This window comes from Apis mellifera, linkage group LG11 (genome assembly GCF_003254395.2).
Source record: "Apis mellifera strain DH4 linkage group LG11, Amel_HAv3.1, whole genome shotgun sequence".
NCBI classification, from domain to species: domain Eukaryota; kingdom Metazoa; phylum Arthropoda; class Insecta; order Hymenoptera; family Apidae; genus Apis; species Apis mellifera.
This window is the reverse complement of record NC_037648.1, coordinates 13017776-13043483: the sequence shown is the minus strand read 5'-3', so window position 1 is coordinate 13043483 and position 25708 is coordinate 13017776. Positions and strand designations below refer to the sequence as shown.

The 25708-nt window shown below is 35.8% G+C and overlaps 2 protein-coding genes and 1 long non-coding RNA gene across 5 annotated transcripts; 2 read left to right on the top strand and 1 right to left on the bottom strand.

Moving 5' to 3' along the window:
• Position 1: 1 nt before the first annotated feature.
• LOC410340 (prolactin regulatory element-binding protein) lies at positions 2-2528 on the top strand. The gene is made up of 4 exons (XM_393821.7): positions 2-372; positions 464-843; positions 906-1600; positions 1684-2528. Exons 1-4 carry the CDS (start codon positions 235-237, stop codon positions 1767-1769), a joined length of 1299 nt encoding a protein of 432 aa, XP_393821.3. The 5' UTR covers positions 2-234; the 3' UTR covers positions 1770-2528.
• Positions 2529-4802: 2274 nt separating this feature from the next.
• LOC551323 lies at positions 4803-16824 on the bottom strand. Of its 2 annotated transcripts, none has more exons than XM_623720.5 (6): positions 16507-16824; positions 14717-14849; positions 13545-13675; positions 8609-8758; positions 7152-8074; positions 4803-5819 (listed from the first exon to the last, which is right to left on the bottom strand). In XM_623720.5, the coding sequence occupies exons 1-6, from the start codon at positions 16580-16582 to the stop codon at positions 5583-5585; spliced, it is 1650 nt and encodes a 549-aa protein (XP_623723.2). In that variant the 5' UTR covers positions 16583-16824; the 3' UTR covers positions 4803-5582. The 2 variants fall into 2 exon arrangements, with proteins under 2 accessions (XP_623723.2, XP_006566458.1); XM_006566395.2 differs by lacking the exon at positions 13545-13675 and adding an exon at positions 13363-13475.
• LOC100577789 lies at positions 11746-13897 on the top strand. Of its 2 annotated transcripts, none has more exons than XR_003305607.1 (3): positions 11746-12768; positions 13248-13529; positions 13753-13897. It is a non-coding gene; the product is annotated as an uncharacterized LOC100577789 (long non-coding RNA). The 2 variants fall into 2 exon arrangements; XR_003305606.1 differs by having other exon boundaries at positions 11747-12353.
• Positions 16825-25708: the final 8884 nt, after the last annotated feature.

The following is a 25708-nucleotide window of genomic DNA, read 5'->3' as shown; positions in this document are numbered from 1 at the left end:
GCATAGAATTGAATACGTGTTCGTCACTGTTTTGTCGTCTGTTTTCGTGAAAAACTTGTGTTGGATATGCATATCTAATATATGTACACTAATATTTATTGTATGTGTACTCCTTGAGAAAACTTGTCGGGATCCAATTTATATAGTCATGATCCTTGGCTATCAATAGTCATTTGTCTAAACGACACTAACAAAAGTGAAAATATTCGTAGTGGTGTAGCAATTTTTAGAAATATGACTTCTAGAAGGAATAATTGTGTCCTATTGGCCAAGGTAAATTTTCCTTTGTATACCTTGCAGATGTTAACAGGAAGGCATATTCTGGTTGGTGGTGGTGGAGGTTCTTCAAAAACTGGAGTTGCCAATGGATTTGTAAGAATTTTTCTTTTTTTTTTTATAAGATTTAAATATTAATTAAAAAAAGAAATTAAATCTTTAAGCTTCTTAATTGATTTAACGATAGGAAATATTTGAATTGTCTCATAATGGATCTCAATTTATTGCGGAGGAAGTGACCAGACATGAAACAGGTCCCAGCGTTGTTATGAACTGCACAACTTACAATAATGAAAAGAAAATTTGGATTGCGGCTGGTCAGGAAAGTCACTGTCAGCTTTACAATGTAAGTAGTAAAGTAGTGACTGTGAAAAATGGAGAGGTTATTAAACCAGCTAGTGATAATACTAAGGAAAATATTAGACAAAGAAAAAATATGGATAAAGGAGAAGAAACTTATGTTCCTGAAGAAAGGATAGAAGAAATTAAAGATGACAATTCAAATATTAAAAGCAAAAGACTTCAATTGATAGTAAAACCATTAGACAGTGTACAAACAGATTTTAGGTAGGTTATTTTTTATAAAAAAAAATCTCTTACAATAATTATTTTAACAAAGAATTTTACAGTGAGGTGGAACCACTTCAGAGGATTGTTAGAATTAGTTCAAATGGAAAATTCATGGTTACTGGTGGCACAGATGGTCATATAAGATTATGGAAGTTTCCACAGTTATATAAATTAAATGATCTGGATGCACACTTAAAGGAAATTGATGATATAGATTTCTGTCCAGATAGCACATTATTTGCAAGTGTAGCAAAGGATGGGAAAGCATTTGTATGGAATGTAAATAATGGTTCAAAGTTCAAAGATCTTATTTGGTCACCTCCAAATGGATTAAAATATATGTATAAAAGGTGCAGATTTAGAAAATTGGAGGAAGAAAAATCAAAAATTCAACTTTTTATGCTCTCTAATGCTGTAATTGGAAAGAATACTAGCTTTTTGCAAATGTGGGATGTGAATTCTGGAAATATTGTCAAAGCAATACCCTATAAAGAAACTCTATCTGCTTTAGCTGTTTCGGATGATGGGAAGTTTGTGGCAGTTGGAACGATGTTTTCTGGTAGTGTGGATATATATATTGCATTCAGTTTGAGGAGAGCTTTGCATGTACCTGGTGCACATAGTATGTTTGTAACTGGCCTAGAATTTTTACCAACTAAATTAGATGGCCCTACTATTGCTAGTAACACTGAAACTGCAGTTGTTAGCATTTCTGTGGATAACAAAATTTGCATACATAGTATACCATTTAGACGTAAGTAATAAATAATTTTTTAATATTGTTTTATGTTATTTTATCAATATTAAAGAATAATATTTGTAACTGTTCTGTTACAGATACGCTACCATTCTGGTTTGTCATTATACTGATTATTTTCAGTATATGTGGGGCATTCATCTTTTGCAGTTATCTTGGAATATGACGTGAAAGTATATATATTTAATACTAAAAAATATTTTTTCTAGGATTTTTTAATGTCGTCGAACTCTCAGACATTTCTTATGTTATAAATTTTACGGATAGTCTAAGAGAAAAAGTGCAATAATTTGTTCGAATTTTCAAACACGAATGCACGATTTTTGTAACAATAAGACTATTATATTTAGAATTTGTTCGATATGAAACAATTAACGTACAACGTTAATTGTACAATTGAATCTTCATTTCTTTAAAATTAAAACAAATGAAGAGTTACTGTGAAATAACTACTTTACTAAAATAAGTTTTGACTTATTAATAATTGTAAATAAATGTTCCTAAATAAGTTTTTGTTTAGATTCACAAATAATTTCTTGAAGATCAATTTATATAATTTTTTTGTTTATATAGGAAATACAAATCTTTCCCATTTTTTATTGCATTTATGTAAATTGTATCTATATATTATTTACATGTACAGTTAAATGTAGATGTTGAAATGTGAAATGTTATTATATTATGTAATTTTTTTTTTCTTTTTTTTTTTTAATAACATACAAATCGTGATTTTAAAGTTTTAAGCCTTATCTTAAAACTAAAAATTAGAATAAGTGAAACTTATCATGTATAAATAGCATGCACTTGTCACATAAAGTTTTATCAGTTTTATAATGCATTTTATGGAAAACTATGACTTTCCATTCATGAAAAATGATGCCATAATATAAAAATTCATGGGCAAAATATACTTTGTTAAATTAAAGATGAAACATTTAATATATTTTTATATCCTTTTCTAATTTATCTATATATTTAAATGTTTTAATAGATAGAATAAACATATAGAATAAATTATTTTTTAAATAAAATTAATAAAAATTTATATTCCCATTTCTATCAATTGTAAAAATATAAGATAATTACAAAAATATAAGAATGATAAATATTTTTAAAGAAAAATATTGTTGAAAAATATTTAATAAAATAATAATTATAAAAATTAACCAAAAGATAAGTTAAATTTTTTATTCTTGAAAATATCGAAAAATTTTTGCGAGACATTTTTAGGTTATATTACGTAATACAAAAATGTAAGCTTAAAAATTTTTTAAATTTCAGAAATTTGATATTATTTCCAAGAATTTCTTTCAAAATCAAAACAAATAATACAGAAAATATAAATAAATAAACTATTATTTCTTTTTTAACAAAAGAAAATTCTATTTTTCTTTCTCAAAATCGAAGCTTAAAATTTTTACGAATTTTCAGAAATTTTTATAATTAAATAAAGAAACAAATTTTTCTTTGCAAAAGAAAATTTTAAATCTAAATCCCGAAAATGTAAAAATTGTTCGAAAAGGAATTTGATATTATTTTCAAGAAATGTTACGAATTTGAATCGCTATTGAAATTTTTCGTACTTTTGTATTGAAAAATGTAATATAAGGTAACACGTGAATATTTTTTTGGAATTTAATGTACTTATCATTTGAACTTATCTTTATTATTATTATATTTATTTTCTTATTTTATTTATCTTTTTATTCTATTATTTTTAAAATAATATTTTTTCATCATTTTACTTAATACTAATTATGGAATTTAACATATTTACCTGTTTCATATTTATTTCAGATGTCATATTTTTAAAGAATGCAAAAATATATTTAAAAATGTATATATTTTATTTATTTTTATTATCTTATACATTTACTTTAACAAAATTTATTATATAGAAAACAAATATAAAATCTTTATATTTCTAAAAATATACATACATTTTATACACATTATTTATATATTATACTTTCTTTTTTTAATTAAAAATAATATTTATTTATTTTTAATTTGATAATTTGTAATATTTTATTCTTAAACCAATTATCTAAAATATATATTTTTTATTTATTTTTAAAAACTAAATTAGACCATTCTTTTCACTTTTTCGAAGCTAGAATAAAAGAAACTAAGAATTAAAGATCATTGCCATCTATCGATTAAATCATCTTTTTAAAATTAATCAGAAAATGGCGTTCTAAATTCTTATTCTACTTTACCATGCTTTCGAAAAAATATTTTCATTGTCATTCAAGAGATGGCGCTAACAGTTAATTTTTATTTTATTTCTATCCTTTTTCTTCTATTTGTTCTCCTTTTTTATATACGTTTCATTTGCGGCACTCTGAAGATGGCGTTGATTCTCATATTTTAATCATATCTCTATTCTTCTCCCATTTACTATTCTTGTTTGTATCATTTCGAGAAGATTCTGAAAAACTTCACGCTAATAAATATTCCTGTTATAAAATATAAATTAGAAAATAAAAATATATTTGAAATATTTATCAGATATGCAAAAATTAAGGTTCTTAGTGTAATTGAGAAATTCTTATGGACAGAATGAAAATATCGAAAGGTTGGCAATCAAAGAAAGTGCAAGGAATTGCTTTTTTTGAATTACGACTCGTGATCGAAAAGGAATGCTATCCGAAATCGAAAGGTATCCTCGGGCTTCTGTGCAGGTGGGGAAAAAACAAGTTATTAACGACATTTTACATACCTTAACGTTGGCGTTTATCGACGGTTTTCAAGGCTATCGAGAATGTCATCGTGTCTGACAACTAAATCTTCTTCCACTCGATTCTACTTCGAGATTAACACACCTGTTATCTAAAATAATTTTTTTTCGAAACTGATTTTTGCATATTGAATAATCTCGAAAGTTATTGATTCCTTCCTCTCATTTATTTTTTGCACACAGTAGTTCGACTATCTAATATTCGAATTAATCGCTGAAAAAGTTGAAATTTACTTTATCCATTTTTCTTTCTTTTTTTTTTTTTTTACTAAATTTACTTATTTTATCATAAAAATTAATTCTCAAGAAGAATAAGAATACGTAATATTAGAAATTATTATTATTTATGTCGATAAAACTTCTCACGTGATTAAAATATTATTTTCACACATATATACGTAAAAGTGTATATATCAAATAGATGATAAAAATAAAAAAGAAAAAAAAAAAAAGAAATTCTTAGTTTCGTACAACGTTTATTGTGAAATACTTTAATAGGGACTCTAAGAATTACATACTTAATTACTCTCACTTAATTACTCTTTCTTAAGTGCTAAACGTTAACCAAATGAACACGGCGCCTCGACGATCGATGAATCAATACGCACTGCGCGCCGCAGAAGAAAGGGACGAGGGATCAGAGAAGGGCAAGGATACGGTGGTTATGTACAAGTTGAATAAACTTACACGAAGAACTCGTTCCTCCATAACAAAGAGGAAATAAATCCCTTCGTTCTCTTTTTTTTTCCTTTTCTTTCTTTCTTTCTTTTTTTTTTTTTTTTGCATCGATCACGAAAAACCGTTTCACGAACGAGAATTCGAACTTTGACTTTCTTCTGCGACAATAATAAGGAGAGAGAGAGAGAGAGAGAGAGAGAGAAAAAAAAATCTCAAGAATAAAAACGATGATTCGATCAATCAAGTCGTTCGACTCGTTATAAAATTCCATTCGAAAAGATATCACAATGAAAGAAAACTCGTTTAAGACTCGTGCAAAATTTCTAAATTAAAGAACAGAATTCAAATTTGCTTTCAAAATCGAAATCTTGATGTGAGCGTAAATAAGATTCGAGTCAATCAATGGCAAGAGATTTTTTTCCTCGTTCGCGACACGTTTTCAGTGCGACACGTTTTCAGGCGCGTGCGCCCCGAGAAAATTTCTTATCTTCGATACGATCTTTGCCGAATTTTTATCGAGGACACGCGCCACACGAACGACCGATCATTTCTCTCGATTGCTCATTTCTTGTTCGCGGTGAAACCGTCGCCGGTTGGGTCGAGCAGCCATGGATAGTAGTTGGGGCACTCCATGCAGGTGAACAGACGAAGGGTCTCCCCGGGAAGCTCTCTGGTGGTCAACGGGCAGGCGTTCGGGAGGGAACAGTACGGCTGACCCTTCTCGTCGCACGTCTCTTTCCAATCCTGGAAGTCTCTGAGCGCCGAGAGTTCCGTCGGTGTTTGCATCCATTTGATCACCTGCAAGTGGAACGAGTACGTATTCGGTCAGACGAGTTAACTGAATTTTTTCACTCGGTAAAGTAGATTCGATTTGATGACGTATTATTATATTTAGAGTATTTATTTGTTCCGTCGGTATTTGCATTCACTTGATCACCTGCAAGTGGAACGAGTACGTATTCAGTCAGACGAGTTAACTGAATTTTTTCACTCGGTAAAGTAGATTCGATTTGATGACGTATTATTATATTTAGAGTATTTATTTGGAAGTATAAGTTTGTGCATTTATTTAAAAGTTTTTGGAAGATCTAAGTATATTTTTTTGTAATCATTTGATTGAATATCACGATTAGAGGAGAAATTTGAAATTGTATTTCTCGATACGAAATTGTATACGTTTCGATTCAACTGTTCGTTCAAATTGTGATATTTTTCCAAATATACCGATATTTAATCTATGCGCTTCTGTTATCAAAATAATCGAGGCGGAAATCGTGTTTCTCTGGAATGGAAGCAACATACGGGTAATTGTAAATTACGAATCGATCGTAGAAATATATACAGTGAATTCGTCCAAAGAGGAACGAAGAAAGAAAGAAAGTTCATATCGCGAGGTTGGATTGAAAGCGGAAAATGAATCGACGTAAAGAGAAATAATAAAAGCAAGGTTTGATGGATCACGAATGAGAAACATTGTGATGCGGCGAAATTGAAAACGTCAGATAAATTGAACCGTATCAAAAGAATCGTGATAAAGGTTCCAACGAATTTCACCTCGTATCAAATGATATTTGCAAGCAATAACTTTAAAAAAGTAAGAAAAATTTTACTTCTTTCCTTTCGAACTGATTCGAAATTATTTTCTTCCAAATAATTCCTATTTCTATTCTTCAACTGCACACTCTTTTTTTCTAACAATCACCTCCACATTTCCTGAAAGGGGATCATTAATAAATAAGTAATTAAATTTGATTGGGAGGATTAATAAATTAAATAAACTAAAAATATAAATTTTAATTTAAAGATAATTTTGATTTGTAATTTATAAATAAGAGAATAAATTACCTTAAGGATAATATCTTTTAAAAGATATTAAAGATGATTGTGATCTCAGTATTTAGGACAAAAATTTTAAATTTCAAAGTCTGTTGGACTTTTAAAATCATTACATTTGATTCAAATCAACGTAAATCAGATTTGTTTCTATCTATAATAAAATAAGAATTAATTGTGCATGAAGTTTCCAATTTAATTTGTAAATTGATTATATTAATTGAGACTAGTTCCTTTATTTTAGGATATATCATCAGGTATGGGGAAAAAAACAGTGCAATCAAGCAACGTGCTCACCTGGACCATGGTAACAAAGTACACGTCGCTTCTTGCCAGCATCTCCTCGATGAACTTGATCAACTCCTCCCTGTACTCCTTCTTGCTCTTCAGCCACGAGGCGTGGAAGTGGAGGCCGAGGGGTGCCCTGTTGCTGTTGAAGTGCCTGTTGAAATTATGCCTGAGCAACCTGGCGAACTGTTCCCCAGTCTGAATGTTGGAACACGAGTCGACCATGTGACAACCTGGCAGGGACTCGTCGAAAGTGGGATCGTCCCTTCTGTCCAACTCGTTCATCACCATCTCCCACACTGGATGAGACCTGGACGGACAGTTTCCACCGTTCCCGTTGCACTTGTGAGGCATCCTGAAGTACAGGGTGTAGGGCCAGATGGGGACACGGCCGAGGGACGCGGTGATGGAGGCGTCGTAGACGAAGAACTGGTCGGCCATCATCTCGAACTGCTTGTTACCGCCCACCCGCAGGTAAGGGGCCCTCATCCCAATGATGGAACCGTCGGTAATGTTGGCGAAACGTTCGATAATTAGCCTCGCGCCCGCCATCTCCGCCAGCCAATCGTCGTAACTGCCCTGGGTCCAGTATTGTGGATCGTCCTTGTGGGTGAGGGAGAACACGGCTATCTCGTGGCCACGACGATGGAGATCTTGGACCGCCGAGTAGTTGGTGTACTTGTGAGAGACGAAGAAGGTTCCTCTGATCTGGCAACCGTTGGGATTTTGCCGCTGCCCGTTGAAGATCTCCTCGTACAGGTCGATGTTGTCCACGTTCACGGCTCCGTTGAACGTGATCGTGATCATCTGGGGTACCTGGGAAGGCTCGATGTTCCCCGGGATCCTGGTGCCGTCGGCTGAACAGTAACAGTCGGGGAGCACGCATTGGGTTGGGTCGCAGTCCGGTGCACGGTTAGGGTCGGTTTCCACCGCTGAAAAAAAGGACCAATAAATTTCGATGGACTCATTGGGGGGAAGTTTGAGAAATTTAACGAAGAGATAAGATAAGTTTCTAGAAAAAAAAATATATATATATAATTGGGAATAGTCGTTTATATAAATTTTATACAATTTTACAAAGAGAAATTTCGAAAATGATATCTTAAGAGGAAGAATGTTGATTTATATTCAATGTGCGAGAAAGACAAAAAAAGAAAATAAAATGTTAATCACAAATTTAACCTTTTAATCTTTTCATCATTCGCATCGCGGAATATTAAAGAAAAAAAAATTAATAATATTCGAACGGCACGTGTCTGCTCTAACAGTGGTTCCCAATCAACGCGAAGATCAAAAATCAAAAAATATTTCTCTTCGGAAAAAGAGATGGTAATTACGTATGATGATAAAATCGCGCGAAAGGTTAGGATTCGAGAAAGGTTAGGAAACTACATTTGCACATCGTACGAACTATAGAGTTGTTCCAACTCGATTACCAAAAGAAGCGCTATTAAATCGACACTTACTGCACGCATTCTCGTCCGATTCGTCCTTGCAATCCGGTTTACCGTTGCAGAAGAGCTCCTTGTCGACGCACTCGCCGTTACCACACGATAATTTGCCCTCTGGGCAGACTGGTTCGTCGGTCCTCAGGATGGGCAACACCTTACGCGGCTCTGCAAATTGTAATCCTCGTTAACAGGCCGATTTCGTCGCTTGGACGATAACCAATACTACTTTGGATTCGTGTTTTCACCACAGCTGCAAATTCTACTTTTACTTCGCCCAATTTATATGTACAGATAGATCGTGGCGCGCTCACCAATGGCGCAGGAACCGGTGTCATTCTACTTGAGAAGGAATTGTATTACGAAGGAAATCGATTATTTATGACTGGATATGTATTAAATATATTTGTGAAATATTTTTGGAGGATCGATTTTTTAAAATTTCCGCTATAAATCGATTAAATTGGCAAGGCATCATTGTTTATAACTACACTGCGAATGTACATAATAAAATAGCACGAATTTTTATTACGAGTTAAATTTCTTTATTTATGCTCGTAAAAATTTGATTTTCAAAAATTAAGATATTTTTATAACTTTTGCATCGATATGTTTCACAAATATATTAATACACGATATAATTTGTAATAGGGATCATATATTACAATAATAAATTTATATTCTTCATGAATAATATTCATGAAAGGATTAAAGGTTACTGTGCGGGATTAATGTGAACCCAAAGCTACGTAGTACGTTACCAACTCGATACTAATCCCTTGCCTTGTAATCTTTTTTTATTTTCAACAATTACTCAAAATAATATTAGCCTTTTATTAGCTAATAATAAAGAATCGAAGTTAAAGGCAGAATTAAAAATAAATTTTCTTACGTGATATTATAAGGCAAGGGATTAACTATAATAATCTAATTACATCTTGTAAGACCAGTTACAGTTTCCTCGAGCCCCCGTGTAATCTGGTATTATTTATATACACGTGGACTTTATGTACAGGTGTGGGAAGTTTTCTGAAACACCTTTGACTTCTTTCCATCGTAGCTTTCAATATATCGAACATATTGGAATCGATACATCTTTTATACGATAAAGCGTCAACGAATCGTCAAAGGTATCGAGCTAAGAGGATTCGAATTATCCTTGCGTCAACAGTTCCTACGCCACTGCGTATCAACCGTTCTTTTCGTTTCGCCTCTCTTCAATTCCTTCGAGAAATTTCTGATTTCTAACCGACTGGAAAAGCGTAATAGAACCAACCCAGATGGGCGTAACAAAGAGAACTTTTGATTTTCCATTTCGCTGGGAAATAGAAAAATTGAAAAAAAAAAAAAAAAGAAAAGAAGAAAAAGAATCTTTGCGTTGAAGATTCTCTTCCCTGGGGCAAACGTAGATTTCTATACTGAATTATTTATTCAAGAAATCACTTCGAGATCGTTTGCAGAAGGATCTTAACAGAGAGAAACAAAAAGAGAATGACAAAAAGAATGTAAAAACGGAATGAAAAAGGAACGAATCACGGTTGGCCTATCGCGAGAAATATGTCCAAGTGTCGAGAGTATCGTTTATTTCGTTGGCTCGCAGCGATTTGCACGCAGATAATTCCGTGATAAATATAATAATATGATAAAAAGAAAAGAAAAGAATAGACACATATATGCACACACGCACATATACACGCACTCAACACGCACGCACGCACACATATATACACACGTACACATATACGCAGGCATTGTTGAGATAATAATGAGATAGAGAAAATAGAAAATACGGTGATGAAGAGATGGGCTGTTGCGAAAGGCGAAAACAGGCAGCGGAGAAATAAAAAAGTTGAGGCGGTGCCTCGACGTGCCACTCGTCGAGGGAATACGACGCGAGAAAAGAGAATTGCAAGTGATTCAACACGTACACACGCGTGCACACGTATACAAGCATACATACACAGTGAGCAAAAGAGGGGAGAAAGAGAAAGAAAGAGAGAGAGAGAGAGAAAGAGAGATAAAGAAAGAAAAAATCACGAATACATGAGACTGGTCTGATTTAATTTCATTTGCGGCGTTACGCTTTCAAGCAATGCATCGATACGTAAAAGGAATATCTTCGTGGATATATCTTTGTCGAAAAAGAAAAATGAAAGCAAACTTTGCCATTTTCTTCCTTTTCTCGTGCACCTTTTACATTTAAAAATTTATTTCATTTTTCTCGAAATTATTTAAAAATCGGCTTTAAAAATCGGTCATTTTTAATCAATTTATGACGCAATGATTTATTGTTACGATCATTGACGTTCAAAAGGCAAAATACTTGAATGAGGCTATACGCAAAAATTAATCGACTGTAAAGTAAATAGATCGATAATTCACGGTGTATCATAAATAGAAAATTTCAATATTTCAATATTTCTTTGTGCGTTACGCGATTAACCCTGTCAGGGCCAAATTACAAAGAAGAGAAAATAAGTAAATTTATCTTTACGAAATAATTAATAAACAACGAATTTGTCTTTTCTAAGTATAGCATTGCGTATATTAAACAATTTCAAGAACGAAAAAATTAAAAAAGAACAAAAGCTAACCTATAAAATTCTCTTTTGACCAATGCCATCAACATTGATATTCAAACTGCATCGAATCGTTGAAATTCTCTTTTTTGGCCAATTGTATTCCTTTTTTCGCGAGATTAAATCAGATCAGAAGGTCTCACGAGAAGCACTCAAAAAAAACACGCAAGTCCTTCGTTCGAAACGAAAACGAAGGAACAGAACTCGAATGTAACAAGCACACAACTGAAGTGACGGTGAAATAATGGCGGTCAGCGCAAGAAAAAGAAGGAAAAGAAAAAGAAGAAGAGAAGAAGATAAAACAGCTACAAAATGTCACTTTAAACGAGAATGAGATGATATTAATTATTCTGTGAGATAGAGAAAGAAGGAGAGAGAAATTAATGAGATCGATTCGCGGCGATTCCTCGCGCGAGTTTCGAGTTCGATAAAAGCGAACGAGTCGACTAAAATAACGAAGGAGCCGTTATAAGGAGGCCAGATCGTCGAAGCGAAACCGATCTGGATATGGACAAACAGAGCGAGAGAGACAGAGACAGATATAGAGAAAAGATAAAGAGAGAAAAAGGTAGAATGTGTGCGTATACTCGTATTGCGAGACAGACAGAGGTAGAAGAAAAAGATATCAGCAATTGAGAACGTGCTACCTCGTACCTGGAGCGATCGCGAGGAGAAAGAATTGTGTTTGTTGTATATATTTATGCGAATATATGAATAAATATGTGAAGTGTTGATATGTACAGGTGAACAAGAGTGTGTTAGAGTGAATTCTACAACAAAGCTGAAAAATTGCATCGAGAATCGATTTCGAGAGACGTATCGAGGCGTAGAATAACTTTATTCGCGATTACGTATTTAGTTGCATAGATTTTAATCGATGTTGATATTTTATAATTATTATAGATAATCCTTCAATTTTCATTCTATAATATTCGAGTAACAAGAAAATTCAAGTTTTTCGTCGGCTTTTTATAACCTGTAATTCAATCTCAGGAATTCAATCTCTCGAAACGACAAGGACGCGGAATGTTAATTAAAAATCGCTTAAGAAGCGAATCGAATTGACAAGAGATGAGGGGGAAAAAAGCGAGGCAGAGTTTTCACGGGTATTAGTGGTGCAACATGAATCGAGAGAATTGCGTGAATCTGGCAGGAAGAGAACATCGATAGTCTCGAAAAACTAGGTTAGAACGCTCGAGGCACGAGCTTCTCGTCTCCACTTTCGCTCAAAATCGAAACCAGTCTCTCTCGGCAACGAATCGAAAGTGGCTGAACTGGAGATTACGTCTCGAAAGTGGTCTCGTGTTTGTAATGATCGTGCGTTTTCACTCGGCGAACGTATATACGTAGAACGTTATTTAAACTCACGTAACTCAAAGATATGCACGAGTGGAAAAATATCGAATTAAAATCGCAAAACTGATCGCTTTTGCGTGACTTTAGAAAGTACAGGAAATTAGATTCCATTGAACGTATTTCGAGATAACTATAATAATAATAATTGGAATTTTGTTTGTCTGGTAGTTAGACACGAATTTCTTATTTTAATTTAAATAAATACAAGAGAATCGTTTGATAATTAAGTGCAACAGTGTGAAGGTAATGAACCTAACCTAAAAATAAAATTTAAGAGAAATATACATGTGTACGTGATTTCTGATTGGATTTTTGGAGACGAGAAGTATCGTGGATGAATCTTAAAAGTGCGTAAGGATAATTGTGCGTTAGTATTACTACCTTACGAATGGTGCGTGCTACGTTGCGAGTCTACGAAAGAGCCGGGCTTCTCCGTATATTTTTTAAAGAATTTTTCATCATTCTCGATATAAGAGAACGAATGAAAACAATCTTCTCAATAAGATGTTCTTTCCATGAACGTGCGTTATATTTTATTTTATTCTTTTCAAAAGAAATCTGTCTTCTTTCAAGACGGAAAAATTCAAATTCCTTTCTTAATGAACAAAAGAGACGAGAAGTTGTCTCTTATCGCTTCTCGTATAACATCGACATCGAAAACAGTTTAAAGCAATTTCAAAAAGAATCCGACATTTGTGTCTTACATCTGTTTCTCTTTTCAGAGATATTGATTTCACAAAAGGAACGAAAGATCGCATGGAACGCATTCCTTGGAAAGAGCACGACGGAAATGGAGACAGAGTACACCGGCTCACCCTGGTCGATACATCGACTTACTCTCGAGCTTGTCACAGTTGGTGACTTTGCCCTTCCAGTCACAGGTCTGTTTGTCCAAATCAAAGGCCAACCCGCTGGGGCACGTGATTTGCTTCAGGCCGGATTTCGTGCACCTGTGCGTGTCGGACAGAAAACAAAGGGGATGCCGTTTAATCAAATAGAAATCTGTATGTATCGCTTACTCTCGAGTTGGTCGCAATTCTTCACGTTCGTCTTCCAGTCGCACGTTTGCCTCTCAATGTCGAACGCCAGACCTGTCGGACATCGGACTGTTGCCAACCTGGTCACGCCAATCTCGCTTGCTTTGTCGCATCTGTGATTCAATTTTATATATATATATATATTTTTTTTTACATGTTTGATATTTGCAAATTGTTATTCTTCTTCCAGATTTTGGATACTTGGTAATTTCTGCTCGCCATCATGATACATCATCTCAAGACACGTTCTAATTAAAAGAGGTTAAGAATCATAAGCTGGATGGAAATTATCTCGAGAAATTTATATTTAAGGAAAGAATAAATTAAATATTTAAGGAAATAAATTTTTTCATATAATTTAATTTGCAATTATATTCATTTTTAATATTTTAAATTTAAAACAATTTTTCAATATTATACATTATTATTTTAATTTCAGGTATTATTCAATAAAATTGTCAAATCAAATTATCATTCATTAATATCCAATCTTTTCCAATTGTTGAATCCTGAGAGAAATTTTAAAACTAGTAAAAATTAACAAGTTGGGATAAAATTGTTACAATCATAGTTGAGGAAACTCGTCGACTTGTTCGAAAACGCGTGACATTCTGCAACAGGATCTGCAGGATTCCTGCTCCCGAGATATTTTTGCATGTCCTTGACGATGGAATACTTTGCCCATTCGTTCGTGAGTCAGGATACACCGTCTGTCGTCATCGCGTGGAAGGCGAGTCCTATATCTAATATCAGGCTCACCTTGAACCTTCCAACGCGGAATTCGATCGCGAAGGAACCGAAGGAATTCAACGTTTGATCCTTCGCATAAATCGCCATTTTTTTTTAACTTCGAGATTTCTACTCGTTGCAGAATCGATTCGTACGATCGAAAAAATGTTTCTTGGAAAAAAATTTCGATATTTTTGGACGATGATGCGATTAAAAAAAGTCGATCGTTCACATCTTCGATCGGAAATGCTCGTTGGACTTATTTTTGGACGATGACGCGATTCTTTTAATCTCGTTTTATTTCGAAGAATCATTGAATCTTTCAAAAGTCGTTTTTCAACGTTCGACGATGGAATGACGACAGATGGCGACACGAAACGGTTGACACGTTGAGTTTTTATTGGTAATTCAGCGAGGTAAATTACCTTACGACATCGCGACAGTCCCCGTCGACGTTCAACCGGAAATACTCGTCCCCTGGCCTATCTTGGCACAACTCTTCGGCATTCGCGTCGATCCCATCGGCGCCCTCCTCGTCCTGTGCTCTGACTTGTGTTGCTGAAAATTTGAACACGACGTTAGATTAATAATCGATCAGTAATATTAATAAATTTGAGAAAAGTAATTCGAAGTTGAATGATGCAACTGGAAAAAAAAAAGAGAAGAAATAATGGAACAAAACGAAAATCTTGGAAAGTAAAAAAGACATTACTGACAATTACGTATTACTTTCTATCATCGATTACATAAACCGACTCTCGATCCATCAGCACAATCTCTAACGCAACTTTTCAACATCCTTCTATGCTTTCGTTTCATAAAATAATCTAACGACTCTAGATTCACGATACGTTACTAAACAGTAATTTTGCAATTTTTTTTATTTTCTTATATGAAAATATTACCAAACAGAATAATCCATCTTCTTCTTTTCCTCTCGATCAAACATACAAAAAATATTATTCCTCGAAAAGAGAAAAAAACTTGATAAAACTTTTCTAATTTCTCAGATCGAAAGCAGAAGATCAAGAAAAATCAAGATTCCTTCCCCATCGATGTCCTCGATTGAATTGGCAATCGAAGAAGAAGAAGAAGAAGAGGAGAACGAATTGACATCGAACGTGACATTTGAATAAAAAAAGATGCAGATTGGCATTGCTAAGATTGTCCGTGGAAAATGTCGCGACGCCACGATCTCTGGAGATCGTAAACCGAACACGACGGGGTCGGTGAACCCTCGTAGAAGTAGAAAGTCTTGGAAATGTCAGGGCAACGAAGCAGTAGAGGAGGAGGAGGAAAGGGAAGCGACAGTGGTTCTCCAAAGTAGGTTCTCTCCATCTCACGTTCCTCATCGAAACGAACGATAGTCCCTTCTCGTTCATTTACGATACGTTGTGAATCGTGATCGACGCCACTTCCGGACGACTCGTCAAAACTTTCACGTTCCACGAGTGCTGTGAATTTTATTATACGTTAGAGAGACGAATTTCCTTTTTCCAACTTTATTTTATTAAGTAAATAATAAACTTTTCAATCGAACGAGATGCTCGTCGAATATTTGTCAAGCTTCTTGGAAAAAGTAAATTTCGAGTAAAGATTGAAGACGTAGACGTCGTTGGATTGGCGAGATCGCGATGCCTTGTCGCGGCATCAATCGTTGAAGTCACCAGAACATTCATCGCCTCGTGCCTCGACGTTTCTCGTTGTTAAAGTTTACAACTTTCGTTTTAATTTTTCCGACTATTTTGAATTTGAGACACGATGAATCATCCGATAGAGATCCGAAGAATCCTTCAGAAAGTTGTAGTTGCAGTGAAAACTCGTTCGATACGAGAAGGAAACTTTGTTCAACAACTCGAAAACAACTTTCACCTGCGTTTACAGAATCGGAACGATAGATTTCCAAGTAATGTTTCTCTTCGACGAGAAATCATTATTTATCATCACAAATATCCTCTCTCGTTTACAAACTTTCACAACTAACTAAATCAATGAAACAATCATAAAAATTATCCCTCAACTTTGAGAAAGAAACTCTCTCAAAAATAATTATCTAAAATTAACACGAATCCAAACACCCCCTCCCCTAAACTCTAATCTCTAAAATTTCTTCAAATAACAAATCCAAAAAACTGGTCCAAACTCGAAATACTTCTTATTATCTCCTCGAGAATCGATATGGAAACGCGGCCTAAAGGAAGAGCAGCGTACTCACCGGCAAGCAGAAATAGGGATCCAAGAAGGAGCAGGAACCTCGGCGACATGGTGGCCGTCGTGGTGGTCGCCGTCATCGTCGTTGTCGGGACAAAGAGCGTCTGGACAAGCCGCGCCCTCTCGCCCCTCTATATGTGCACCACCACTCCTTCCTCTTCGTCGAAGGACTTTCACCATCCGGATGGTGCTGCCACCTTTTCCACGTCGTAAAACTGGCTGGAGAACGACCAGGGGGTCCGTTCCTTCCGTTCTCTGTTACGTGGAAAGACGTTTGGAGGAGAGGTGGAATTCCATTCTCGAGCTTCCCTCCCCTCCCCCGACCATTTCTCCATTTTCGAAGTGGATGTTTTGTATCTCAATATTCGATGATGGCGTGCTCGTTGAATTTCCTGATCCTCCTTCTCGCCTTTGATTTTGTTTCGTTTCTTTTTTTTTTAAGGAAGGGAGAAAGAAGAAAGTTGGGCGGATGCAGCTGGAGGACGAGGGATTGGTAATGTGATAGAGGGGAGTAGAGTTATGATAGATATTCAGAATTCATTCTCTGTAAATATATATACAGTGAATTTTTTTCTTCTTTCAGGTGACGAGTTGAACAATCGAATTCTTCGAATCGTGAATTAATCAACGATTGCAAGGAAAATGGATAAGTTTATTTTTTTCGAGCGGATGGAAGTGAAAACGGAATTTTGTGCCGGTTCTAAAAGGGAGTAGAGGAAAAATGGATCACAAGTGGTTGTAAAACTCGAAAGTATCGTCGTGGTCGAGTAACTTTCCACGAAAACTGCTCCACACCGCGCTTTTGTCGCATGGCCGTCGTATGCTTGAAACCTTGAACCTTTTTCTCTGCTCCCAATGTAAAATCAATTTTGTAAAACGAATTTCGAGTTTGTCTCTCCTCTATATTTAGGAAAAATAAGCGATAATCAACGATGTCGAAACAATAATTATTCATGTTGATTCTATCCTGTTTGGTATTTTCTATAATTGTTGTTATTAATAACGCATATTAATAATATTCTATGGATTAACGTTGTGAAATTATCATCCTGTATTTACAAACAATTATATTTTCCATTGTTGTCATGGTAATAATCGTTTCAAAATAGAAGGAGAAATTTGTTTTAATGCAATATTTTTTCTTTTCTTTTTTTTTTTTTTCAATACTATTGGAAATTTTATTGAATGTTTAAATGCTTTAAATATTTTTTTAGATATTTTTTTTTTCTTTAATATTTTATAACAACTTCGTTCAAATATTTTAATTTATTTATACACGCACATACTCTCGAATGTTTAAAATATTGCATCGGCCGTTCTTCCAATTCAACGTTGGTTCAACCAATCATAAATTCTATATTGATATTCAATTTCTAAGGAATCACGTTTAACGTTTCGTTACACGAGTAATGCAAAATACGCGCGTAAAGTAAATCAATTAATAGTCAGATGAATAAAGATTAATTAACAGTTACTTTCTCTACATTCGCGTTTTCAATCTTATTGAAAACATGCTCTCCGAAACGACTTCTTTTTCTACTTTCTTTTCTGCCTTCTTAAATGTCACAGCTCTTCCTTTATGAATTTTAGTTTTGCTGAGATAACACCTGTCATAAATCGAATTATCGATCCATACGCCTTTAAAATATTTTCCATTATTCTTCGGTATATTATATTATCAGAGATATTTCTCATTCAATTTCTGCCAATCACGATCCCAGAACTTCATTAAAAAATACAAATACACGCCTCGATATCTCTAACAATATATATATATATATATATATATATATATATATATATATATATGCGAATCCCCATCCTCCTTTCGATGTTCTTCAAAGAGGAAAAAAAAAAAATTAAATTTTCAAGAAAAATAGTTAATAGCGAAAAAGAAAAAAATTCCAAATTAATCTCAAATACATAATCTCTAGAATCATGGATCGTCAACAACTACAATGGAATTTCCTGTTTATTAAAAAATTAAAGAAGCCCAGAAACAATTATAGAAGAGAAAAAGAAAAAATACGTCAAAAATTTTAAACGCACTCTTATGGAATCGTGCATTCGTCATCCCATCCGCGCGAATTTCCAGCTTCAAAAATTTCCACAGAAATTTTTTTTTTCATTCTTTATTTTTCCATTTTATACGACCTCGATGCCGCGTGAATTATTCGCGTGGTTTTAAAGCTGCTCGCCAAATAATTCTCATTTTTCATTCTCCCATCCCTTTCCACGTCCAGCACTCCGGACCCTCTGTCCGGCTGTCAGCGCGTTTTACGCAACGCGTTTATATTCCGGGGAGCTAGGCCGAGATGTACCGGGTGGTTAATAAATTTGCGGTATACGCGGTAAAAGGTTATCGACGTCGTTCAATAGCGCTATTGCGTTAGATCGTCGCAACCTGCATACCTGCGATTCGCCGCGCAATTCATATTGATTCCACTTTTCGCGAACAGAGGACAGGGGCCGGTTATTATCGATCGAGTTCGATTTAAAAAAACGAAGGACTCTGTGGAAAGAGGATAGGAGGAGGAGGAGGGCAGAACGAAGGACGGAATTTTTTAACGAGAAGAGAATTGATCGATGTCTCGTGAAATTTTTCTGATACTTGAGTTCAAGATCGATCCGTTTTATGCACGTCATTTAATCTTTCTCGAATGGTTTGAAGAAATTTTTCGGAGAGCAAAATGTCTCGGTTGATTAATTTCAAGTGCAACTTTCATGTCAAGACTTATTGGCAAAATATGAAAGTAGAAACGATACAAGATTAAAAAGAGCTTATTATTAATCAACAGAGATTACTCAACATCTTTGCTTTATCTTTCCCTTCTCCTTTTGAAAAATAACTCGAAAGATCCCGTTAAGTTAAGCAAAGATACAAGTTTAAGGAAAAATTTCTAAAATTCTCAAACTTTCCAGAGAAAACGTTTCGCACGAAAAGACTCGTCGTGTCATAGTCGATGACGTAGCAAACGACATAGCCGACGTTTCGCGAAATCGTCAGCAGGGAAACGTACGAAATGATTCCGTTCCCAATTTCGTTGCGAAAGTATTCGAGATCGATCGGTATATACCCTCGTTTATAACACGTCCTGAACCAGAACCAGTGTGTTTCTTTATCTCGACACGTTCCTTGGACAAACGTCGAACAAAAGTGCGCGAAGAGGATTTAGAGAGAGGCGTTCGTGCCAGGATCAATAAATCCCGAGATAACTCGGACCTGTTGCGGATAATAACGGTTAATAACACCGTGTACAATCGTTCGAGATGCCTAGGATAAATTGTTGCGAAAAAAAGAAAAGAAAATAAATCGAACAATTCGCTCGTCGAGGATAAAAAAAAGAAAAAAAATATACACATATATATATAAAGAGAGAGAGAGAGAAAGAGAAATCGAGATTACGAAGGATAACAATGATATTAATCTCGATGTATAGAGAGGGGGGGAGAAGGAAAAGGAAAACAATGAGATTCGAATCGATATTTCGCATTAAGGAATGGTGTCGAAAGATGTCTCTAATTAACAAATCCTAGTTGTTGGCGATGTTCTAAACAGGGCAAAGCAGCATTGGAAATAGACGTAATAGGAAAGAGCTCATTTCTTTCGAACGTTTTCTTCTTTTTTTCCGATGGAAACGAAATTTCTTATTATCTCAGAAATATTTCACGGATGGCGTTACCTGTGGAAATATCAAACGCGATGCCTACTTTTTGAAGAGAAAACGAAGAAGAAAATGTCGCGCGTGGTTAAAATTTTATCGGGAGAGGTATTGACGGGCGGCCCAGTTTGCCGATGGAATAAGCAATGGCGGCTCTTATTTTTTTCATATACACATTCTCCTCTCGAGAGAATTTATCGGCGATGTTAAAGTTACACGAGCCACTTTGTTCGTTAGAGACGCGGTCGTAAAGCGTGCATCGAATCGCGTACATCGTAACGTATTAGCGCAACACGCTCGTGACGTTAAAGGAACGAACCACTTCTTCCATTCAACCGCCATCTCGATCGATAATATATTCGAAAATTCTTCGCTTGCATTTTTTCGAATTATTTTCCTTCCCTCTCTCTCTATCTTTCTTGAAAAATATTTCAAAGGTGAACTTTCACGCGTGTGGCGAGGAAACGTGTGTGGAGGATCGTAAACGTAATAATAAATATCGGAGAAAACGGGAGAAAATCGATGCATGGAATCCATCGTTTAACGTCGTCCCGAGTGAAGATACAAGTTTACAATGAAATTACCGTTATTCGACGAGAAAGAGAGAGAGAGAGAGAGAGAGATTTCGCGAGACGAGATATATTAATCTCCAGCCTCGTTTTTCCTGATAAACGAGCCGAATACGGATCGTAATACACGTAACGCACGTGGACACGTGTTCCTCGTGTGATTAACGACCAGGAACTGGCTTATTTCCTTATTTAATCCGACCGTCGAAGTTTCGTGCGATCGATAGAAACCCGGTCTCGTGTAACATTGAGTGAGTAACGAGCGCCTATCTGTATTCGTAAAAATGCGAATCATTCCTTTGTTCGCGCACTCTTTGTGCGCGCGCGTCATCGTCCTCCGCTTTTAACAAAGCGTCCATTCGAACCTTTGTTCTCTCTCTCTCTCTCTCTCTCTCTCTCTCTCTCTCTCTCTCTCTCTATCTCTATCTGTCTCTCTCTTTCTCGCGATGCGAAAAATTTTGAAATTCCAAACAATCGATTTTTTTCCTTTCTCTACGATATCTTTCTTTACGATATTAGATGAAATTAAATTAAGTTTTACGATGTTTTATTAATAAAGAGAATTTTCTTAGATTTATAATTTCGTTTGGTTCAAACTTAATTCGTCCAATTCTAAATTTCTCGAATTTCGAGATAATCATTTGGATCATCTTGGAGGGAAATTATTTTCTTTTTCTTTCCAGAATACAATAGATTAAGAAGCGAGGAATGGATGAACGTTTACGCGTGCAAGTTTTTACAAATTCATTGCAAATTGGCGGCTGCTCGAGCTGCGGCTTGGCCTCAAGGAGGGAGGGGGGGATGGGAGGGGATCCAGAAGGGATCCTCTAACGGCATTTTCTAAACGCGTGGCGAGGAGTCCAGCGGAGTCCTTGACGGGAGATGCACGCGAAATGCCGACGGAGGCACACGTTCACCGAGGCGGAATAAATATATATATATATATATATAGAGGGGAAACCAGTTTTTCGCGGTTCAATCCCGCGCTTGCTTTATTCTTCTCTCAATTCCCCGATTTTTATCGCTTTTCCTTTTCTCCAACTCGTCTGACCTATCTGCGTAACAAAAATAATCGAGAAAGTCGATTTGAACCTTGATCCCTCGCCTGACTTTTTTTTTTCCATCATCCGCGCCTTGCGCGCATTGGCCTTTTACGCACTTTCGATCGTCGTTGATTGATCAATTGTGTTGCTCGTCTCGTTTCTTCTTTCCTTCTTTCTTTTTTCTTCTTCTTTTATCCGTCGATCGCTCGAAGGAAATCGATGATTAAGTCGACGATTTTTCTATTTTCCTATTTCGATCTGTTGGGAATTTATCTTCCATCGTTTCTTTCTCTCGTTGTTAATCAATCACTAATAGCAATATAATCGGTTGAGGAGGAGTAATTGAGGAGAGAAATGATGCACGACAAATTTTTTTACTTTTCGGTTAATTGGAAATGTCGGATGAGAAAAGTGGGAATCACGAGATCGCCGAGTTAATAAGAATTGTCTCTCGCCTGTTAAATTGCATTTAGAAAAAAAGAAGAAGAGAGGAGAAAGAAGGTTGGGAAAATGAGAAAAGAAAAGACAGGAGGAGGTTTGCACAAGAGTATCAAACGCTGAAGGTTACATTACGGCAATTACGTAATCGGATAGCACAGTGACCCACAGACCTTTTTCTCCTGCTCTTTTCTTCCTCCTTCGTGCTTTCTACAATCGTAACCTCTCCTTGAACCCATCCTCGTGCCACCTCGAGATCGTCGCCGGATCGTCGAGTCCGCGAGGAATCTTCCCTACCATCGATCCACCACCGTTGGATCCGGATCCAGGTGTCATTGCTCCATGGTAAAACGATTTCCGTTCGATTCGAGGATCAATCTCTCTCTCTCTCTCTCTCTTATTCTATTCTTCGAACACCTTTCAACGAAAATGCGTTGTAAATCTCAACGTAACGTTTCTCCTCGTCTATGACAGATTGCATTTCTTCATTCGAGCAATTGGAAGTTAAGTTAGTGTTATGGGCGAGGAATTTCGAAATATCATGGAAATCTACGAATTCGTTTCGTGATTCGACGAGATTGAAATTTGTTTGATTTCTCGATATAAGAAAGAGAGAGAGAGTTTCGATTTCGAGGTTGAGAGAGATTTACTTTTCCAATTGAAATCTCGATTTCTCGAAGTTTAGTTGTCGACAGAGAAGTTCACGGAGAAGTTCTTCTTTTTTTTTTATAAAGAAGGACAAAAGAGTTTGGTGAACTTTCTCCCAAAGAAATATTCGTGAAAGAGCGCGTTCGCTTTAAAGCGAATCCTTCTCGTTCGAATAGAAAGCGCGTCGAATTTTGATTTATAGAGGACCTTTTGAATATTTACACACATGTATATAACCGCTTCTTCTTCTGCCTTTGGAACAATTCCAAAATTTACGCAAAACATGTTTCTTTCTCTCGTTCACAACTCAATCCCTTCTTTTTCCAACGAAATTAAACGCGAAAAGGATATTATTAAGATCGATCAAAGATCGAAGACTTTTTATATAAATTTTAAAAAGACGGAGGTTGATCTCGATTTTCCAAAGATTCGAAGGAAAAAAGTTTCTCGGCGGGAACAAGGAGAGGAGAAAAAAATCTCTTTTGGCGCACCAAAAGTTTTCTTTCTTTCGATTAAACGCGAAAAGATAGAAAAAAGAATATTATTAAGATCGATCAAAATTTCAAAGAAACTCAAGATCGAAGAAACGAAGATTTTCTATATAAATTTTAAAAAGAGATTTTCCAAAGATTTGAAGGGAAAAAGTTTCTCAACGGAAACAAGGAGAGGAGAAAAAAATCTCTTTTGGCGCACCAAAAGTTTTCTTTCTTTCAATTAAACGCGAAAAGATAGAAAAAAGGATATTATTATCGATCAAAGATCAAAGATTTTCTGTATAAATTTTAATCGAAAGACGGAGGTTGATCTCGATTTTCCAAAGATTCAAAAGTTCGAAAAAGTTTCTCGACTCGAAGAGAGGAGAAAAAATCTCTTTTGGCGCACCAAAAGCTTCCTTTCTTTCAATTAAATGCGAAAAGATAGAAAAAAGAAAAATATTATTAAGGTCGATCAAAGATCGAAGACTTTCTGTATAAATTTTAAAAAGACGGAGGTTGATCTCGATTTTCCAAAGATTCGAAGGGAAAAAGTTTCTCGACTCGAAGAGAGGAGAAAAAAATCTCTTTTGGCGTACAACAAATGCTTTCTTTCTTTCGATTAAACGCGAAAAAATAAAAAAGGATATTATTAAGATCGATCAAAGATGACTTAAGAAGACTTTCTGTATAAATTTTAATCGAAAAATGGAGGTTGATCTCGATTTTCCAAAGATTCGAAGGTTCGAAAAAGTTTCTCGGCTCGAAGAGAGGAGAAAAAAAATCTCTTTTGGCATACAATAAAGGCTTTCTTTCTTTCGATTAAACGTGAAAAGATAGAAAAGGATATTATTATTGATCAAAGATCGAAGACTTTCTGTATAAATTTTAATCGAAAGACGGAGGTTGATCTCGATTTTCCAAAGATTCGAAGGTTCGAAAAAGTTTCTCGATTCGAAGAGAGGAGAAAAAAAATCTCTTTTTCTCGTACAACAAAGGCTTTCTTTCTTTCTATCATGGCGGACGGGAAAGTGGCGGCCGGCAAGCCGTCGGCGGAGGACGCGCTGAAAGAAGAGAGGAGAGAGGGGAGGCGATATTTCGAAATACGAGATGCGCATAATTACGCGCGCCTACTTAGCTTTGCATCGAGAATGCAACCGAGAGTCCTCCGTTTTTCTGGCACGCCCCGCGCCACCACCTTTCGATCGGCCTTTGTTGCGCGCGCTCGCTGCCATTTATGGCTTAGCTCGGCCGCTTCCTCCCCCGACTCGACGACGCCCTCCTCTATTTTCATTCTGTCGCAGAATTGTTTGAATCGTTTCTTCTCGAAAGGAACAATGCAACTTTCGATCCGATAAAAAAAAAATTCGAATCGAAATCGAGATCGAAATTTCGGAGTTGAAAATGACGAGTTTCGAGGATTAAAGTATAAAAGTTTCGTATGAAAGCAGGTAGGGTTATATGGGTTACGCGATGCGTGGATCATAGATGGAGGAAAGGACGGAGACTGGATGCCGATCACGCGCAACGGAAGGAGGCCTGTTTCGTATGATCGACACACACCATCGACCACGTGATTTTCACCTTGACCGTGGACGTGGGTCATCGTTCTACCTTCCGTCTCCCGGCCTTCGAAATTTCTCGTTCGGATCCATTTCTCCCTCCCCGAAAAAATCGATACTGATAGGGGGCAGAGATTCCATAAATATATTACGGGATCAATAATATGATAATGGATCATTGATCGATGGCTTCCATTAATTGTGGAATTAATTCGATGATTTATCGATTAAAATTCTCGGTCGTTGATTCTTTTCGTTTGTTTGTTTTTTGCAAAGTTAGAAAGATTCATGAAAATGGAATATTTCTTTTTTTTTAGAGGGGGGTTAGGAAAAAGGAGGAGAGAAAGGTGCGAGCGTGGAATTTATTCGAGAAACATTGCAAAGATTCCTTTTTATGTTAATGACCAATCTCTGAAAAACACGGGTTTAATTACCCCCATTCTGCTTAAAGCGTAAATTATGGAATGCTCATCCCCGTTGGGGAAGAAGAAGAAGAAGAAAGGTGGTTTACCTTGTAGCGACAGCCCACATCGGTCACCGTGTGAGAAGCTAAGCGGAGAAAGAGAGAGAGAGAGAGAGAGAGAGAGAAAGGCGAGAAGAATGGAAAGCGACGCGCGAACCTCCTCGTCGTTTCTCGACGATTGCGAGAACCGCGTTATCACCTTTTAATTATCCTTTCCGATGGTATTTCTCGAAATAACGATTTTTCTCCTTCACGCTTCGCCAAAAGAAGAAGAAGAAGAAGAAAGATTAAAACTCGAAAGAAATAAAATCGAAGAAGGAAAGAAATCTGGAAATTATTTTAAAACAA

Excerpts from the sequence above, each read along its gene's own strand:
- LOC551323 (XM_623720.5), bottom strand. The coding sequence starts at position 16,582 with ATGACGGCGACCACCACGACGGCCACCATGTCGCCGAGGTTCCTGCTC. Across the intron at positions 8,075-8,608 it reads ATCGGACGAGAATGCGTGCA|CGGTGGAAACCGACCCTAAC; the intron begins GTAAGTGTCGAT and ends CCTTTTTTTCAG. Across the intron at positions 5,820-7,151 it reads ACTTTGTTACCATGGTCCAG|GTGATCAAATGGATGCAAAC; the intron begins GTGAGCACGTTG and ends TTCCACTTGCAG.
- LOC410340 (XM_393821.7), top strand. The coding sequence starts at position 235 with ATGACTTCTAGAAGGAATAATTGTGTCCTATTGGCCAAGGTAAATTTT. Across the intron at positions 373-463 it reads CTGGAGTTGCCAATGGATTT|GAAATATTTGAATTGTCTCA; the intron begins GTAAGAATTTTT and ends ATTTAACGATAG. Across the intron at positions 1,601-1,683 it reads ACATAGTATACCATTTAGAC|ATACGCTACCATTCTGGTTT; the intron begins GTAAGTAATAAA and ends GTTCTGTTACAG.